Source organism: Dermacentor silvarum, chromosome 4, assembly GCF_013339745.2.
Source record: "Dermacentor silvarum isolate Dsil-2018 chromosome 4, BIME_Dsil_1.4, whole genome shotgun sequence".
In the NCBI taxonomy this organism is placed as follows: Eukaryota; Metazoa; Arthropoda; class Arachnida; order Ixodida; family Ixodidae; genus Dermacentor; species Dermacentor silvarum.
Window position 1 is genome coordinate 182,434,526 of NC_051157.2, and position 19,714 is coordinate 182,454,239.

A 19,714-nucleotide genomic window follows, 5' to 3' on the forward strand; every position below is an offset into this window, starting at 1 on the left:
CAATCCGATGGTGGGCCGGAATGCAAAACGCTCGTGTAATATACCGCGCATCCGGAGACCCCCCACTACGGCATGCTTCATAATCGAATCGTGGTTTTGGTGCGTAAAAACCTAGACGTAAAAACCCGTGCGGAAACGCTGTACTTGTTCGTCTACCCACCCGAACATAGCTCGTCCAAAATTGTAAATTGTTACCGCACATAGAATATGTACTAGTATATTTCAGCCGCATACGTGTTGAATCTGAAAAATAAAATAAAAGAACACGCATTTGCCGTCATCGGGTAGATCAAGACCTGTATAGCCGTTTTTAGCTGTTTCAAGACGTTTTTAAGAGGTGCTGAATTCGCTCACTCTCGTGTGTTGACGAAAGCATGTGGTTGAGGCTTGCCGTTGTGTAGTCCAGCCAGAGTGTCTGCAAGCAAAGATGTTTGCAATGGATACGTATACCTAACAGTTGCACCATCATATGATAATTGTGGATGCATTATGTCTCACCAATTTCGTGCAGAGCAGCGAGGAATGTCAACAAATTAGGGACGAGCATGCAAAAACATTCCTAAGAGTGGTACGTATTGCTTGCCGAGGACTCGCTCAAAACCATGGCCTCTCAATACAGACAGCCATTCTGCTGTGGGAGGGTCAGCCATGGGCGTTAATTTCCATGTGGTTTCACCAGTGTCCGGGTTGATTCGTGTTGAACGAGATTTTTTTTTTTTTTTTTGCAGGGGCTGGGGGAGAGGGATGGCGGGTGTTGTCGCACGTCACTTTATGCCAGATGTCTTGGTATACAAACATCTCGGAGGAAGGGGCACGCGCCCGACGTGAGACACAAATGCGTCAAATTACATAAATTTATCGCAATCGTCGCCGCATTTTTTAACCTTGCTATATACTGGGAGTTTTAAGAGATTTTACTGATGATATCGACCTATACTCGGTGTTTGCACTGCATAGCTCGGAAAGCCTCTCGTCGGTAATTTTTTTTTTTTTTTTTTTTTTTGCAGTAGGAAACTTTATAATGTTTGCAATCGTTGGGGTGATCTTGTCTGATGCCTTTTAGTGTCATATCTCCAATCACGTGAAGAAAAAAAAAAGGGGGGGGGGGGGGGCGGTAAGGAATGAAGAGTTGTGCACCGCAATTTCGAAGGCAACAACCATGCATCGCAATACAGCGAACACAGGATTAAGCTTTTATAATCGAGGCTTCTTGTATACGTATGTATCTGCGCATTGATTGAAACAGCGACTGAAGAGCTATAACTCGTACGTTGTACGTATACGTCAGCGGCAACATGCACTTGCTATCGCAAAGTCCTCTGATGTTTCATGTGTCAAAGCCACGATATATTTTACGAGGCACGTCGCACGTAGTGGGGACTCCGGATCACCCCAGGTGGTTCATCTCGCACCTAAATCTAAGTACACTAGCGTTTTTGCACCCCAGAGAAGCATCTTGTGTGACGAGGGTGGCGATATATGGGCTTGTTGGTCGGTCATCATGGAATGGTATCTAGATAGCGCAGCAAAATGGACACAAGAAGAAACGAAGACAAGTGCGAACTATCAACAAGTATATTGTTTATACCATACCCCATAACTATCAACAACCCATATGATATACTTTGCAACTAATAACTGGCGTATCAGATACGAATTAACAAGCCTTTTTTCAATTAAGCTTTTATTAGAGCCTTAGAGGCGGTAGCTGTTTATACATGGCAGATTTGGAGGCAGTCGCATTTTATTGCGTCCACACATGTTTTTCAATCTAGAAAATTGCTCCTAATTTGAAATGTTTGTTATCAAATTTCAACGCTCAATCCAAGCACTATCGAAACCGAGCACGCGCCTCAGCTGCGTCAGACGTACGGAAACGCCCAGTGCATGACGGTGTGTATGACGAAGATTAGTTTTGAATGATGGCATGTCGCGGCAAATACTTATATGCAGCACGTCGCGGCGCATGCTTGCCAGACAAAGCGTGCCGTAATCAATACCTGCCACGCCTGGCCGCGACGTTCTGTTTAAAACTTCGTCGCTCTTCGTCACGGGGTGTTGCCGTCCGATAAGATGGCCGGGCGGCGTTGTCTGTGCGCGCGGCGCAAATCGCTTTTCATGTTGCTATAGCAGTGGCGCACCGACGGGGGGGGGGGGGGGGGGGGGGGGGATTCGGGGGTTGTAACCCCCCCCCCCCCTGAGGCCGACTTAACCCCCCCTTTTGTTTAACCCCTTACCTTTCCTTACGCATTTGAGTGCTGCAACTAAGATGTAAGACGCGCAATCGTCTGCACACTCGCAAAAAGCGCATTTTTTTGACAATTTCCCGTGAAGAAATCGAAATTAGTGCTGTTTAGATGGTATTGGCAAACTGTCAACCCCCCCCTGGCAGAGATCCTGGGTGCGCTACTGTGCTATAGTATTGCCTAGATTGAGCGTAGTAATTTAATGATGCCTTTTTTTAAATAATGATACTAATAATGATACTTTATTCGTACTCAGAGAGGGTGAGTTCAGGCATACAGGGTCGCAGAAGGCAGAATTAACTGACCGTGCACACCGGAGTGGTTTGCGTGACCAACCTGGGACCCGTTGGGGGAGCACTACACGTGCAGAGGGGGATCGGGGTGGATTGTTCTGAATCGCAGCAATCGCTGCGCGGCCTTCATTATATAGGCCCAAATTTTTTAAGTTCAGGAGGGAATGTCCTCGTAATAGTTCGTGGAATCCATCGCCACAACGCAACAGCACGCGGCATCCAAGAGTAACCGTGCCTCTCCGTTCGAGTGAGAAGGGGCTCAAGGCGATTTGTGCCATGGTTGAGGCGCGGCGCGCCCACTGATGTCTGGTCCAGAGCGAAAAGTCTGCACAGAAGGCGGATGGTGGCAGCCTGCACTCGAGATGCAAGAGGTGGCCAGGAAGCAAATCGATGCAGCGTATCAGTCGAGACTTGTGTGTAGGAAATGCGCTGTAGTTCCTTGGTGTGCTGCGGCTATAGAGAATATAGGCGGCACAACGCTGTGCACTAGCAAGGCGCCCCTGAAGCGCCACAGATTGGGGTAGCCAGATGGGGGAGCAACATTCAAGGATGGGCAGCACCAGGGCAGTGCACGTACAGCAGCCGGAAAGCAGTGGGCGGCATATGCCATCAGCACTGCGCTTAACAAATGCCAGCATTCGGCGGGACCAGCAGCTACAGTGCGGTGCACGTATCTGGAGGGCAAAGGACAACCGCGAATCTAGCTCCACACCAAGCGCAGCAGTTGACGTCACACATCTGAGTTCACGGCCACCAAGGGTTAGCGCAGCGGCTTCACGGAGGCGATCGATACAGTCCAGAAATTGTCATTGCACAGGATTCGTCGGAGTTGAGAGTAAGTTGGTGTCAGACAGTCCCTTGGTGACTCGTGTCAATGTCAACCTGAAGAGATACGTAGTCGGAGCCTCGGAGGGTTTGTGAATGGGCTGCAGCAGCGTTATTTAATCAGCGTAGAGAAATGGTATTGGAGGTAAGGTTCTGAGAATTAGTTGTAACTACAGTGTACTAGAATATTCTAGAACACTATAGTTGTAACTATACAGAATTTAAAAAAGGCGGGGCATTAAAATGTGAATGCCTCCAAGTTGTCATTTAAAGAACCGCCCCCAAGATTAAAAAAAAAAAAAAAAAGTCGTCTGCCCTTCCACTCCGTGAAGTTGGTTAACCAGCGAAGCTGAAACGTGCAGCCCCGGTGTTTGTCACTGGGTTAATCCCGAAGGTTCATTAAATTATTTCTCAGTTATAAAGGTTACACACACGTTCAGCTACGATGGCGAGAACGACGTCACCGACGGCATGCCCGCAGTCGCCGTTGTCGCTTGCGTTCGATGTCTCGAGTTTGCTCGGCGGCGTGGTTACAGCATTCGCCCGCCATTGCCGCTTGCGATTCTTCGAAATTAAATTGCTTCAAAATTAAATCTGTCCGTTAATTACGTAAGACAATGAAGCAATGACTCATACCCCCGTAAACGCGGCCTCCCCATTACGACAGAAGTGAAATTCTAAATTCTACGCTGGAATGTTAAGCGGCAACGGATCCACTAGCTGTGGAAGAAGACAACGATGACGAATGCGGGAGCAGTGGCACGAGCGCGTGCCGAGCACGAGCCAACGTGCCAGCTGCGGATGAACACGACGATGCTCCAGCCAATGCTGATAGTTTTCTGTGGATTGGCGATTTCGCCTAGCCATATAATTAAGCTTCGCTTTAAAAACAAATGTGATCAACAATTGCATTGTTAATTAGTATTCCGATGCTCCCATTATTAGTGTCAAAGTATGTCCGCCTAGCCAATGAACGTATGTACAAAAACGCCACGGTCACTTTTATTTAACCATACATATTTATTTAAAAAAAATATATGGTCGAAAAAAAATCGCTCTGTAGATACAGGCGTACGCCTACTAGTCCAAAGTGGCCGAAATTCCCCAAGAATGCTTATTGCACTTATAAATAAATGGCGGGCATCGCGCTCTTTCTCTTGCCCCTGGATTGAGCGCATTTAACAATGAAGTATTATTACTCTCTTTTTTCTTTATTTTGCAGCATGACAGCGACAAGGACAGCCTTCATTTTTGTCCATTCGTGCAGAGACGCGTCTTCACCACATTGCTTCGCCCGTGACAAGCGCCACAAATAAAACACTTCTTGTCTGTTTTAACGGTGTACTTCCACGCTCATGGCTTTTACTTGAAGCGAGAAAATGAATACTCGCACGTGAACGAGAAAATATGCATGGAATAAGCCACGTTGACCACGTGCTCATGCATGTAACAAAAATCGGCTTCACTTTTCAATGCGTTGGTAATATTCGTTTCAACCAAGTGAGTTATAAGTAACAGTGCACTATTATTATCGCAAAATAGTCAGTTTTTACCATTAACTGTAATTTTTTATGTAACAATAAACCACGAAAAATGATCTCAGGTAATGGCCGCGAGGCGGCGCGACCGTTCTTTCGCCATGTCTCTTGGGTGCGTCACCGGTGCATGGTTCACGTGAAGCACGTTTTAACCAGTTTTATCGCAGTGCCTCACAACTCGTGTAACCATGGACGCCGGCCAGCTTATTGAAATCCTCCGGGCCACCATAGACCCAAACCAGCGAGAGACGGCGGAGAAACAACTCGAGCAGGTGACCACTCGGGGAAAATCGACTCAATGGGCCATGAATGGCGCCATTACCATGATGGAAGGGGGGGGGGGGGGGGGGTAGCAGCAGCTTTTAGAAGCCCCGAGCTAGTGTTCGAACGGTCCTGCGCGTGACAATCGCCACTTCGGAACCTCTTCAGAAAGAACGGCTCGCCTGACCGTGCAGCTGACACACTGTTAACTTGCCTCGGAACGAAAAAAGCGCGAGTCGAGAGCGAAAGTATTTTGCGGTGTTGCCCGACCCGATGCGCGCCTTGTGGCCTCGCCGGTTCCGCTGCTCTACTGAGCTTCGCTGTCGGAATATCGGTATATGCGGGGCCTTCGGGCACATTGCGTCGCTGTAGAGCGCAAGGGCGCCGTCCTAAACCGGGGACGGGACCATTGCAACGCGCGCCGGCGTGTCATCTGCCATCCTTAGGGTTGGCTGGCATGGAAAAGGCGTGCGCGAAAGAACCTGTGTGCGCGCGCGGCCGACAGCCGTATTCCCCTGTGACAAGCCGCTGTCACCGGTACGCGTGATCGTCGCGCTGCTTTCGAGTCTCTTTCGGAACTCGTGGAGTGATTATCGTGGGCTATTGGCCTTTCGAGAGGCGGCCGCCCCGACTTGTCGGTGCTGCGTGCCAGCATGCTGTTGGCTGCTGCGCACGTCTTTGCAGTGGCTGCTCAGTGCGCCTTTGAAGCGACGCTTTTGACTCCATTTCGAAGCCGGCCCCGCTTTCCGAATCGCGACGCTGACGGGACGCCCTCCCACCGCACGTGTCGACGGCCGGACCGTCGCGTGAGCTGCGTACGGCCGCGGTGGCACGTGGCGGGTTCTCGGTCCTCGCGGTCGCGTTGCACGTCTGCGGATTCGATTGCCGTCGCCAGGACTTCCGGTGCCGATGTGTTGGATTGTCTTTTGGAAGCGCCGCATGACGTACTGGTTGTGACAGCCGCGAGCAACTTTGACATCAAGCGCTGCGCACGTAACAGTGCGCTGTGCGAGTGTCGAGTGAGACATGTTAGGTAGTGCCGCTGTTTGTACTTGTTTTAATTCAGTCCCTGACAATCGAACCAACTGGCAGGTTGCAGGACTGTAAAACACTCGAGGGAAAAGCATACACAGACCTGAAACCAGTGTTTGACAGTATTTGTCATAAAGCACCTTGTCTTTATTCCATGGCCATAATCATAGTGGATTCGGTTTCTGAAACTCCAGGATTTTAATATTCTTGTGCTACCGCCTGCTGCTTTGCAATGGTAAGGGGGAGACAAGATGACGGTAGCAGCAGTGATCATAGTTATCATCACTCCCTTGAGTCTACCAGCATTGTGCAAGAATTTCAGCATCAGCCTGCACGGTCAAGGTCTGCGACACATTGCTTGTAAACATCTTGGTGATGGGCTGTGGTCTCATAATATGGAAACATCATAGCCAGCAACAATTTTTTCGAACAAAATAGTATGAGATTTGAAGAAAAAAAGAAAGAAAATAAATTGTGCAGATCTGGTGCACTGTGGGAATCTATGTAATGCGAAGTCTTTTGCAGGTACCTAGCTATCCAGCATTGTTTAGGTTTCCGCTAAACAAAACCAGGTGGACCAACGTGTTCCTGTAAATTGAGTAGTTGTGTGTGGGGGGTCGTGAGCGTACGTGTGTGTGATGAAGCATCGTGACGGCAACCACGTTGTAAATTATGTGACGGCAATGGCATGATTTCTACGCCGGTTGTTCGGTGAGAGCCTATGACATGAGCCTATGACATGGCGATTGTTGGGTTCTACAATAGGTAATGGACAAGCGTAAGCGAAAGAAACGGATTGTGACGTTATCAGCGACTATGTGTTACGCAATCATACGTACATAGGGCTATTTCATGTGATGTGTGTTAAAACGACGATGGAATTTGTACTTCAGCAAAGAAAGTTAGAACGCGATCTGCTAGGACGATGATGAAGTCTACAAACTCACACATTTTTTACGTAGTGTAAGCTGCTACAAGGAAAGAACTTGGCAAAGTGGGCCGCTCCTGGAGATAGTGCAGTCTAACACGGCACCTCAAAGTGGCACATGGCGCACGCACCGAGTGTTTCCAAGAGCTGGCTGTTTTTGGAACAAGTGTGTGTACGGTTGTAGCCTAGTGGTTAGAGCGCCACGCTGCTGTTCTTTATGGCCGAGGTTTGATTCCACCATTTTAACATGCATAAACTAAAATTGACGCGTACACTGGATAGTTCGCAATGCTAAATTTGGACTGCAGTCCTCAATTTTAAGTTGTATTTTCAGGCATTCTCAGGTGTGACAGTCTGGTCAGGGAAAAAAAAAGTAGATTGGGAGAACCTGGAAGAAAACTGACAAGATGTATGTCATCATAATTATGACAGGTGTGAGGCCGTGTGTAAAAGGAAGAGCAAGTGCTACCAGATAATGGCTTACGGCAACGAAGGTGATAAAACGCGTCAAGTAAATACCAGAATGAAAAACATTGATGGCTATTTGAACGAGCCAGGACTGAAAAAGAAGGAAAGATGCCCTGGGGGGGGGGGGGGGGGCAGCAATGTTTTCCAGTGTGAGGCAAAAGATGAGAAGCTGTGCTAGCATTTTGAATGAATTGCCTCTAAAATTGTTCAATTGACTCTCCGACGAGCACAAGGGAAGCCGTCCCTGTAGGTTACTTCCTTTCAGCTTCAGTGCATGGAGGACATTATAAAAGGTCCCTTCACAGGGTTTTGTCACTGCAAAGAAGCCCACTGCCTACTCGACGCGTTGACATTCATGCCTTCAAAATAGGATGTATATGTGCTCCGCATGTGTACAGAAGGATACTGCAATTCCTTTGAAATGTAGAGTGCACAAAGCAGCTATTGGAAATATGCCATGCAAGAAAAAAAAGGGGGGGGGGGGGCAGGGAAGTTCTAGAAAGTGGGGTGGACATGATGTGAGTGTAGTGTGGTCTGTCGGCTTGTTAGATACCACAGTAGGAACACTCAGGTGGAAAACCTGTGCAGTGTGTAGGGTCACGGCCGCTGGATAAAAAAAAAAAAGGTGCGGCCTGCCGCGTTGGGCGCGCTGCTATGGGAGCGAATGTGACGGCCGTAGTTGCATTGTCGGCCGCTTGGCTGTGCCGAACGGCGCTAGCTGAGGGGGATGGAACGCTTCGGCTTGCACGCGCGACGGCGTTCCAAGCGCGTTCCTGACGCATTTGCCATGCCAATGCCAGACAACAGACCCCGGCGTGTGGCGCCGCCGCGGATCACACCATTTTCGATGCGCGCGACAGGCCGCACCTTTTTTTTATCCAGTGGCCGTGGTAGGGTAGCCCATATCTTCTCACTCCATCGCCTCACAACATTTCATTTGCTTCTGTCTCTGCTATCACTAAGACTGTGCGAGACCACTCCTTGGAACAGCACTCTGTGGCTATGGTGTTGGGCTGCTGAGCACGAGGTCGCGGGATCGAATCCCGGCCACGGCGGCCGCATTTCGATGTGGGCGAAATGCGAAAACACCCGTGTACTTAGATTTAGGTGCACGTTAAAAACCCCAGGTGGTCCAAATTTCCGGAGTCCCCCACTACGGCGTGCCTCATAATCAGATCGTGGTTTTGGCATGTTAAACCCCATAATTTAATTTTGGACATCACTTGCCAGTATTGTACTCCATTTCGTGCATAACAGGCAACGCTGTGAAGGCTAGAGGTGCCTCTTTCCCTGCTCGCATTTTCTACCGAGAAATGGTAGGTCACGTGCGAAAGACATATAGTAGGTATATGTGTATGACATAATTTGATGTGACATGAAGTATCATACTTTTATGTCACCATGTATGACATTGTTGTGTGTTCGAATCACGTCCGGATCACCAACTTGTGGGAACAGAAGACTCGGAACAAGTAACCATTTATTCGTCGGGGCAACTAAGCTGATGTTGCGGCCATGATGTCGAGCTTCTTCGTCTTCTTCTGCGGACGCAAAGCACACTGTCCACTACAACATAATTATTGCACGGGACATGACCCAGACTTGAAACTCTTTGCTACTGAACGAGCAGAGTAACATGATTTTGTCACGTGTGGCCACGGCTCACTGCTTCTGCTCACGACCCAACCACAGTATGTCGCACACGGGCAGCACAAAGCCGCACAAATACTCTACGATGTTTATGCAACCTTGTGTGCACAAATTGTAGGTAGTTATTCCATAGGAAGCATAGCAGATTGAAAACTACACCTGCGTTGTCACCAAAACCAGCTTGTCGGGAATGGTGCACGATTGGAATGGAAGCGAGAGAATGAAATCTGGCGCTGACCCCTTCCGTGTCATGGACGGGTCTCACTTGTCCAGGGAGCTCTTTTTCCTCTATTGAGTGCTAAGGACACGCACATTAACTGATTTTTGTGAAGATGGTTGGCAGAAACATAGTGCAAGTCTGGCTCAAGTATGGCAGCGCAAACTGGGGCAACTGCAGCGATGATGGCCACCTTTTTCCATGCCATAATTGTGCCTTTGCATGTTTCTTCACCTCAAGTAAATAGTTAGACCCAAGAAAGCTTAGTGAGTTGGACTTGGAGGCTTAACTTAGTACTAATGATTACGAGGGAGAGTTAGAGCCTCTAGCGGCTTCTCTGCGTAGACCTGGCTCAACGACAACGCTGATGCCGGCACCCCTCTGATTTCATATTCTTGCAGTGCTAGGAATGACTCATTGCATTGATGACAACAGAAGAGCACTTGACTTCTGTTCCGAGAAATGTATGGCTTCATATAGACTGTTTCTGCGGGAATTCTTCTCTATCTGCAACTCAAAAACATGAACGCAGTGATGGTTATTGACAACAGAAAAAAACACACGAGCTGCTGATATTGTAGTAGTGAAAGCTGTTCACAATGAATCAGTCATTGAAGAATTATGGAAATTTTAGTGGTTTTCTGCACAGAAAAATTTAACTTAGTTGATTTGTGTTTGCTTAGACTGCACCTAAATAGGTCCTAAGATCATTTTGGAGAGCTGAATTGCAGGAACAAGCTATGCATTTTACAGCAAAGCTGTATGTGGCTACCCCGGCAAATTTTCTGCGTCTGTGCGTGTACACTGTCGCGTCAACGAAAAATTTTCCGTCTCCAGAGCTAGTGTAATTTTGAGTTTCTACATAACAGAATGTTTTCTCGTATGTTCAAATTGCATTGCGATGCTATCATGTCTGCAGGTTGTGTGTAAGTCGTACATTACAAATTTTTTACTTCGAGAAATTGAATTAGTTCAATAACGCACTTGCGCCAGGCCCTCCGCCGAATGAAGACATATGCTGCACTCCGGCACACCTGCATGCGCGCGTGTTGAACTTGTGCACTCAATATATCTGTCCTTGATGGGTAGGTGCTCTGTCCATTGCATCGGTCGCGTAGTGTGTGTTGCGACCGTAATCGACATCAGGGCAAAACTGTTAAAAAATTACAGCGACTTTCACTTCGTGAAGGCAGGTTCCGCGCAAGCATATAGAGGCTGCGAACATGCACCGCAGCGTCGAAGCACCAACGAAAAGGGCGCGAACGAGGTCGTTGACGCTACATTGATCCCGACGGTGTGACGCTTGTGTAACGTTAGCAACAGCTTTGCTGCACATCCACTTTCACAGGGTGAAATGGAGGCGGAATTTTTTTAAATTATATTTTTACTTTATGCTACAAAAGTCTGCCTGACAAACACCATGGTCTGACCGTCCTCCCCACTGCAGGTACACAAGATCATCGGCTTTGCCCCGTCTCTGCTGCAAGTTGTGATGACCGGCAGCGTGGACATGCCTGTGCGTCAGGCAGGCGCCATCTACCTCAAGAACCTGGTGGTCCAGTTCTGGCAAGAAAAAGAGCCACCACCGCAGACACAGCCGCAGCCCCAGCCGCTGCCCTTTCACATTCACGAGCAGGATCGAGCCATGGTGCGCGACGCACTCGTCGACGCCATGGTGCATGCACCCGAGCTGATCCGTGTACAGCTCTCGTCCTGCCTCGGCTGCGTGCTCAAGAACGACTTTCCGGGACGGTGGACGGGTGTCGTGGACAAGGTCTCCATCTACCTGCAGTCGCCCGAGAGTGCCGGCTGGGCGGGCGCTCTGTTGGCCCTGTACACACTTGTCAAGAACTATGAGTGAGTAGTGATGTTTGACAATCTTCTTGGTGCGTGCCATGGTGCATGCCATGTCTTATGCAAAGGCAGAGCAGATGCAGTAGGTAGTACTTGCAACATTATCTCTTCTCCAACAGTACATCATGGTTTGTCATGTACTGTAAAAGATTTGATTTTGTGATCATTATTTCCTATTTTCAGTGCTACTTGGGACTCCCAAATACTAACCGGGGGCACTAAGAGAACACTGAAATTTGTAATACTTAAAGAGGGAGGGGGGAACATAGTGAAGCATGAAATTGAATGCGACACACCCTACAAATCATTTGTAAGACTAACCCTTTGCGAATTGGGGGGTTACTGTGTAACTGGCCACCTAGAGGACATGCCCATTTCGTCTGCCGCTGAAGTGCTGATTGGCTGGGCTGGGATATACGTGTTAAGACACCCCCAGCCATCAGCACTTCAGTGGCAGACAAAATGGGCGTGTCCGATAGGTGGACACTTACAGAATACACCCACTGTAGGAGATTTGCAAAATTATTTATATGCAGAGTTATTAGGCAGGTAGTGGCACCGATGGCTAAGCCGAGAGAGTTGCTGCTGCACTATTCGTCACTGACTGATCCAGCTGGTCATGTGCTTCAGCCATTCACGGCCAGAGGCGGTGTGTCATTTCAAAGCAGCACCGAGAGTCATGCACCTGTGTGCATGTGCAGGTACAAGAAGCCCGAGGAACGAGAGCCTCTGCACGAGGCGATGCAGCTGCTGCTGCCGTTGCTGCAGCAGCGCCTGGCACAGCTGCTGGCCGACCAGTCGGAGGCCTCTGTACTCCTGCAGAAGCTGATCCTCAAGATCTACTTTGCACTTGTCCAGTACCACTTCCCCTTGGGACTCATCTCGCGCGAAGTGTGCACGCAGTGGATGGAGCTTCTGCGAGTCATCCTCGACCGACCGGTGCCCGACGTGAGCAGCTTTCTTTGCCGGTCTCCCGTGGGGTTGGGGTGTCGTTGTTCGTCTGGCCCAATAGGCTCAGCAGAAAGTAATCTCGCCGCTTGTCAGCACTCTACTAGCTTATGATGAAGATACAAATTTTACGCCTGAAAAAGAAGCCCATGTAACCACCCGATCATTCTTTCACAACCCTATTTTCTCAACCTTCGTTCTGTAGTTACAGTTGGATGGAACTGGCTGTAGTTGGGATGCCATGTTTAGATGCTGCGATTGGTGTGGCCACTGTGTTGCATTCTATAGGGTCTGTTGCCGCACTTCAGGACAGTTGCAGGGTGCATTTGTTGCTGAGGTCCCGTGCACGGAATGCGAGGAAATGCTTAGCATCTCTTTTTGTGTTGCACAATTTCACCTCGCTGGCTTGCTAAAGTTTTGCCTAAACAGGTTCCCTCAGTGCATGCAATTTTTTGCAGGCGACTTCCATTAATTCAACCCTGATGGGAGCGACGAAATTGATCGAATTATCCGGTGGGTCAAAATTAACAAGATGCAGAAAAAAAACTCCAAAGCTGATTCATTTGGCAGTATTTGCCCGATTCTAACACGCCCCCGAATTGAACAAACTTTTAAAGTCAGCTTCACTGTATACATCTGTGTTATGTGGCAAAGTATACAAACATTGCGAAGGCGGTTTTAATTTTGTGTCTGATTTCACCGTGCAAGCAATTTAGGGCCCAACTTTCATTAAAAAAGAAAAGGCACCTCTAGCGGCCGCCTTCATCAGCCGCCTTTTATTTATGGTGCGCTCAGGTGCATGTGCCTCGATCCTCGTGCTGCGTGCTGCGAGGTTTGGAAAAAGATAAGAGGAAAATATAGTCTCTTCTGCTCCTGCCATCGGCCTGAATGGTTCCTTGTTCTTCCGCTCGCCGATTCACGCATTGTTATAGTGGACCTAACCTCGGTCCCTATAACATGGTGACTCGGATGTTATAGGGACCGAGCTTAGGTCCACTATCACAACAATGCGTGGATCTTAATGTACGGATGCTGATAAACACAATTCTCACGGTTGCAGGTGGCCAACCAAGTGGACGAAGATGAACGACCTGAGCTACCTTGGTGGAAGTGCAAAAAGTGGGCCTTCCACATTGTCACACGCATCTTTGAGAGGTCAGTGCCTTGTCACCCGCTGCGGAAGATTAGTGGCTAGAGTGTTGCCCTGCTGATCACGAGGTCGTGGATTCGGTTTGACCATATGGCTGGATTTCGATGGGGGCTGAATGCAAAAAATGCTCAGGTTATGTCACTGGGTGCACATCAAAGAACTCCTAGGTGTAAGAATTAATACCGAGTCCCCCACGATGGCGCGCCTCAAAATCAGACCGTGGTTTTGGAACGTAAGACCGCGGAATTTCATTTTCTTAGCCCTGCCTCGTCGATTTGTTCTATCGTTTCTCTTTTCTTATCGTGCGATCGGTAGCATAATTTGTGCGAGACTCTGTTTGCAGCTGGTTGAGCGGCTTGTGGGATACTTACAACATTGATGTGCTTATGTGCTTTAGGGAAATCATGATGCTATACAGTGTAGACCGCTTATAACGTAAGTCTCCGGAGTCGCGAATATTCGCACTATAACTAAAACAACTATTTTATTGCGATAATGGACACTCCAGGCGCATTTCTGCCGTCGCTGCCACCGTGCTCTAGGTTCCGTATTCGCTTACTAAATAAATTAACAAGCACGGTGTCACGCGCGCACAAGGAAACATGAACACATCTCGCTCGAGTGACGAAGTGCGGTGAGCGAATTGACCTTCGTGCTATCATGCCTCTCGCTTCAACACAATCTATAATCAGCAAAAACATGGCGCGCGGCGGACTTTCCCCGTCGCAGATTGCTTTCAAGATAAGGCCAAGGTGATCGTATCGCCGAAGTGGATCGTCGCAGATTACGTCCTGCTTCAGTCCACTGAAGCCGTTCCGCATTGCTGGCGAAAATCCTCTCCTGTTTGCGCCAGTCCCGAACGCAAGTTTTGGATTCTCCGAACGCCCGTGATACGGCTTGATTTCCGTCCATCTCCGCACACATGATCACTTTCCTTTTAAATGCGGCATCATGATGAACTCGGTACTTCAGGCTGATAGAGCAGATGCAGAGAACGTGAAGACAGACGGTAGACCCTAAGCCTAAGCACGTGTACTGCAGCACATGGAGGAAGCTACGGTAGCTAGGGTCGACGCGTGTGCGAGGCGGCCATTTTGAAATGCTGACGGCTATATGGTAACGCAGATTTAGGGTCATACTCGATTCTAACACGCATGCAATTTTCGGACCCGTTTTATCAGAAAAAAAAGTGCGCGTTAGATTCGAGTAAATACGGTATTTGTGGCTTGAGAGGAGCGTTTGCCGTCTAGGTTGACTGCCGAACTTCCAGGCAGCCGCACTGTAACCTGTATTTTGTGTCCCGCAAGTGCACTATAAGCAATACGCGTATACATAGAGTGCTATGGCAAAATTAACAGGAGTCTGAAAAGACCGTGTTATACCCGGTCCTGCAGTATAAGCGGTTACGTTATAAGGGGTTTGTACTGTACAATGTTGACAGCTGTTAACATGAACATCAGTACAGTAGAATCTCGTTGATACAATCCCATTATGTACTACAGTATAGACCACTTATAATGTAACTGCTTACATTGCAGGACCGGATATAGTGCGGTCTTTTCAAACTCCCGTTAATTTCCCCATAGCACTCCATGTATACACGTATCATTTATAGTGCAGTTGCGGGAAACGTAATACCGGTTACAGTGCGGCTATCTGGGAGTACGGAAGTCAGCGGAGACGGCGAACGCTCCCCTCAAATGGGCGCCCCAAGGAGTGCTCGAGGAAGAAAGAGAGACGCAGTGGAGGAGAAGGGCACGTGGTGCGAACGAGCAGCCAGTGAGGCTGAAACCAGAATCTTGAGTGCGAGTCGTGAAATATCACGGCGTGCTTAGCGAGCGAGGGCCACGAAACTGCCAACGCCGGCCAACGCTCGCTTCATGATAATGGCAGTAAACGAAACTTCAGGGAGCGGGCGGCGCCGACACGACACGGCGAAGGGTGCACGTGAAGACCGTGGAATGTGAGGGAGGAGGGCGGCAAGGATGCGGATTTCGCCTCTGCAACTCCTCCGCTTCGGTGGCTACCCTCGCCCTCCCTCGTAGCTCCCTCACTTTCGACTGTCACCGTGCGCGCCCGCAGGCGCCGCTGCTCCAGCCGGCCCGGCGCCAGCTCCCCGACGTTTCGTTTTCTGCCGTTATCGGGAAGCGGGCGTTTGCTGGCGTGGGCAGCTTCGTTGGCCGGCCTGGGACAGCGCCGCTGCTTCCCTCTGCGCCGTAGCCGCAGCGCGCAAAGTCAACACGTGACTACAAAGTAGAGGAAGCATAAAGGAGAAAGAAGGGTTCGCTGCCATTTTCTACGCGTGGCTACGGTAGCGTGGCTGAGACGTCGGCACGTACCGTATTTACACGATTGTAAGTCGACTCGAATGTAGGTCGACCCCCCCAAAATTGCATGTCTCAAAAAAAAAATGGGGGGGGGGGGGGAGAAAAACCACACGAGTGCATTTCACACAAGGGAAATTTATTGGTGGGATTGCTAAGACTACTCATCGTCACTAGAGTTGACCTCACTGGTACTGCTGCAGTCATAGCTGCTGCGGTCCCAAAGCACGTCGTTATCAAAAGTGAGTCCACACTTCGCGAACGACCGCACCACGACATCGCGCGGTACAGCCCCCCACGCAGAGAGGACCCACCCGCACACAGTAGCCAGAGAGGCCAAATTTTCTCGCGCTGAAGCCGCCACTGCCGCACCACACGTTCACTGACTCCAGACTTGCATCCCGCTGCGCAGTTGTTAGTTTCCTCAACATGGAGGATAGCAGCCCGTTTGAACGCTGCTGAGAACGAGCGCCGAAAGTTCTTGGCACTCATGGCAGGCGCGACGATTCAGCACAACAGCAGAAGTGACAGATGCGAGCGGCCGTCGAAAACGTATCGAAAACAAACAAAAGCTCTTCCGCCAACTACTAATACCCCCCAAACGACGGCTCTTCCGCCAACTACCAATACCCCCTAACGGCGGCTCTTCCGCCAGCTACCAGTACCCCCCAAACGGCAGCTCTTCCATGATCGATGCTCCCACAAGAGCCGTGCGCTCGTGCGCGCAATCAAAATGTATGCAATACAGTAAATTATTACGCTACGCTTCTACTGTAACCATAAAAGCGTAGGTGCAAAGTTGTAACCACGCCGTAGCGCCCCTGATTTCTCATTTCTCTTGCCGTTACTAGCTATACACGGTTCGGTTTCGATTCTAAGTCGACCCCCCAACATTGGATTGCCAAATTTGAAAAAATGGGTCGACCTGCAATCGTTTAAATACAGTACACGCATCTTCCTGCGCAACGCAGAATCGGCGACCTTGCCATTTGAGAGAGGGTGAAATTTCTGCCGTGTTTTTTTTTTTTCTATTGTTTTGTTCGCGCGCGACATTGAGGGGTCTCTCCTAAGCTTTTACTCTATGGCGGTGCCGGAGCAATGCCGGTTGGAGGTATTTCGAATTAACGAGATTCGACTGTAAATTAAATGCAAACGTTCTAGCCTTATTCCTCAATTGTCGCAGACGCGTGGTGGCTCGGTGCACATGTTTTGCATATGTGTGGGCCTTGAAAATTGTTGCTTTGGTTATAGTGCGGTACAGCTTATAGTGCGGATATTCGCGACTCCGGCGACTTACGTTATAAGCGGTCTACACTGTATTTCCCAGCACCAACGCTCATGATCGAGAACACAAAATATTGACCCAGTACATTCACGTTTTTTTTTTTACCAATTTATACGTTCCCGGAAAACACAATCTTTCGGCACTGATGTTCAATATATCTCCAAACTGCGATTGTCATATGGTACGTTTTCCAGCCTTTAGCTCCCATGTAAACAAGAGAAGGCGAGAGGCATGCGGGATCGAGAACAGCAGCTTTCCCCGGCACACACTTAGTTTCCTATTCCAGTACCAGCATGTTCTGTCGCGGGTCATCACATGGCGCATTCACTGCTATCACTGCCAACACTACTGCCATAAGCATCTTCACTTATCTGTTATCGCAGCGCGTGTGGCATGGTGCTGTTGAAAGTGTACTGTAAGCTTCTAATAGGTGATAACCTAAACATTTTGCAGTATACCCTGCTGCAGGCTGCGCGAAGCAAGTGTAATGTTTCACACTGGCATCATTGGTATTGTACCGTATTTACTCGCATAATGATCGCACTTTTTTTTTTTTTTAAATTGACGCAAATTTCGGGGTGCGATCATTACGCGGGGTAAATTTTCCGAGAAATAATATTTTGAGCACCGAAAACGCAAACAAGTCGCGTATCAGAATTCTTACGATAGCTATCATGAACATAACCAAAAATAAAAGTAGAGTAAGGCTTACCTTTGTAATAAACGCACACATTACGCAGGAACTACATGCATTGCATATTGCCCTTTAATTTTTTTCATTCACTGACCCCCTAACTTTCATTCAGAGTCTGAAGCATCACTGGCGTCAGTGTCGTCGCCGCTCGATTCCTTGTCAGAACCGGCAGTGTCATCGCAGTCCCACAGAAGGTTATCTTCCGTTCCGTCGAGCGCGTTTGATATGCCTGTCTTCTTGAAGCTGTTGGCGACCACCTCGTCGGAGATGCTACTCCACGCTTCGACAATCCATGAGCAGAGGACTTCCACGGACGGTCTCCTGATTTTCCCGCTTGGCGTGAAATCATGGTCGCCCGCCGCCATCCACTCTGCGTACAGCCTCCGAACGTTGTCCTTGAACGGTTTGTTCAGTGATACGTCCAGAGGCTGTAGCAGCGACGTTAGACCCCCAGGGATCACTGCAAGCTCCGTGCGCCGCTCCTTAAGTTCAACACGGACACTGTCGACGAGATGGCCTCGAAAGCTATCCAGCACAAGCAGTGAAGGAAGCAGAAGCGCTCCTGCTCTTTGTCCCCAGACCGTTCTAATCCAGTCTACCATGATTTCCGCCGTCATCCACCCTTTCTCTTGAGCGCGGATGTGGATCCCAGGTGGAAACTTTCCCTTCGGAATAGTTTTCCGCTTTAGAATAACATATGGCGGCAGCTTCCGCCCGTCTGCCGTCACTGCGAGCATCACGGTGCATCGCTGCTTCTCCGCACCACACGTTTTTACAAGGACACTACGAGCACCTTTTTCGTTGACGGTAGTGCTTCGAGGCATGTCGAATGTCAAAGGTGTTTGGTCCGCGTTGCCTATTTGTGACAACAGGAAGCCGTTCTTCTCGCGTATTCTCGTGACAAACCTGTGGAAGTCGATGACTTTGTCTTCGTACGCGGATGGGAGTCGCTGGCACAACGACGTCCGCCGCCTCAGTGATAGTCCGTTTCGCCGCATGAAGCGTGTCGTCCAGCCGGAACTAGCGCGGAAGTCCTTTGTGGCAATTCCCAGCCTCCGGGAAATTGTGCGTGCCTGCGTCTGTATCATTTCTAACGACACTGCACAACCGTCTTTGCGCATGTCCTTCACGTATTCTAGGACTGCCTTCTCAACGTGAGGGAACTTGCCAGTTTTCGGTCCGCGGAAAGCCCGGCGCGTGCTGTTGGTAGCCATGAGCTTCTCACACTGATTTTTCCAGTACCTAATTCTGATTTCGTCGACGCCGAAATGCCTGCCGGCAGCGCGGTTGCCGTGCTCGAGCGCGTAATCAACCGCCTTCAGCTTAAACGCGGCAGTGAAACTCGCGTATCGCCCCATCGTGAACCGGCACTCCAACAAGCAACACCAAAGCACGCCACCACGTTACGGAATGGTGAACAGACGCGGCTTTTTCAGGAATTATGGGAACACGTCGGCAGCTTGTTGCTGCGGGATGACAACAAGTCAACCAACAGGCGGCTGCCGCTGTAACACTGCGGGATATCAAAACCACGTGATCAAAACAAACATGGCGGCTGACGGAGCTAAGCGATCGCGTTTTTCCTCGTGAGTCATGGAGGTCGTGAGTGCGTCACGCGCGTGAAAACAGTTTCTTCCGTCGAAATAATGAATTATTTCGTTTAAATCGGTAAATTTGCGGCAACAGCATAGCCATGTCCGCTTTTAGAGGACAGAAACAGAGATGGGCGCGTTCAGCTGCCACAGATGTAGAAACACATGGCAGGCATGTCGTGAAAACTACGGTATTTGTGTTTACTGCTATGCTAATACGGCACGTTTCGGCCAAGGGTTGGCAAAAATTAGGAATATGTTTGGTGCGTGCAGTTCACTTGGTGAGTCTTGAAGAGTTATTTACGTAACGTTCGACAGATGGTAAACATGATGATCATCAGCTAGACTTGGCACACGACATATCGCTGCGGCAAGTTCGGGGTGCGATCATTACGCGGGGAAAAAGAAA

General features: G+C 49.3%; 1 protein-coding gene across 1 annotated transcript in view; it reads left to right on the forward strand.

The window, feature by feature from the left end:
• The first annotated feature begins 4,986 nt into the window (after positions 1–4,986).
• The window catches only part of LOC119450822 (importin-7), a 77,084-nt gene continuing 62,356 nt past the window's right edge, over positions 4,987–19,714 (forward strand). The window contains exons 1-4 of the mRNA XM_037714316.2: positions 4,987–5,174; positions 10,906–11,315; positions 12,014–12,260; positions 13,321–13,415. Coding sequence (XP_037570244.1) covers positions 5,091–5,174; positions 10,906–11,315; positions 12,014–12,260; positions 13,321–13,415 — 836 coding nt within the window. The 5' untranslated portion in view covers positions 4,987–5,090. The remainder of the gene's footprint in view (positions 5,175–10,905; positions 11,316–12,013; positions 12,261–13,320; positions 13,416–19,714) is intronic.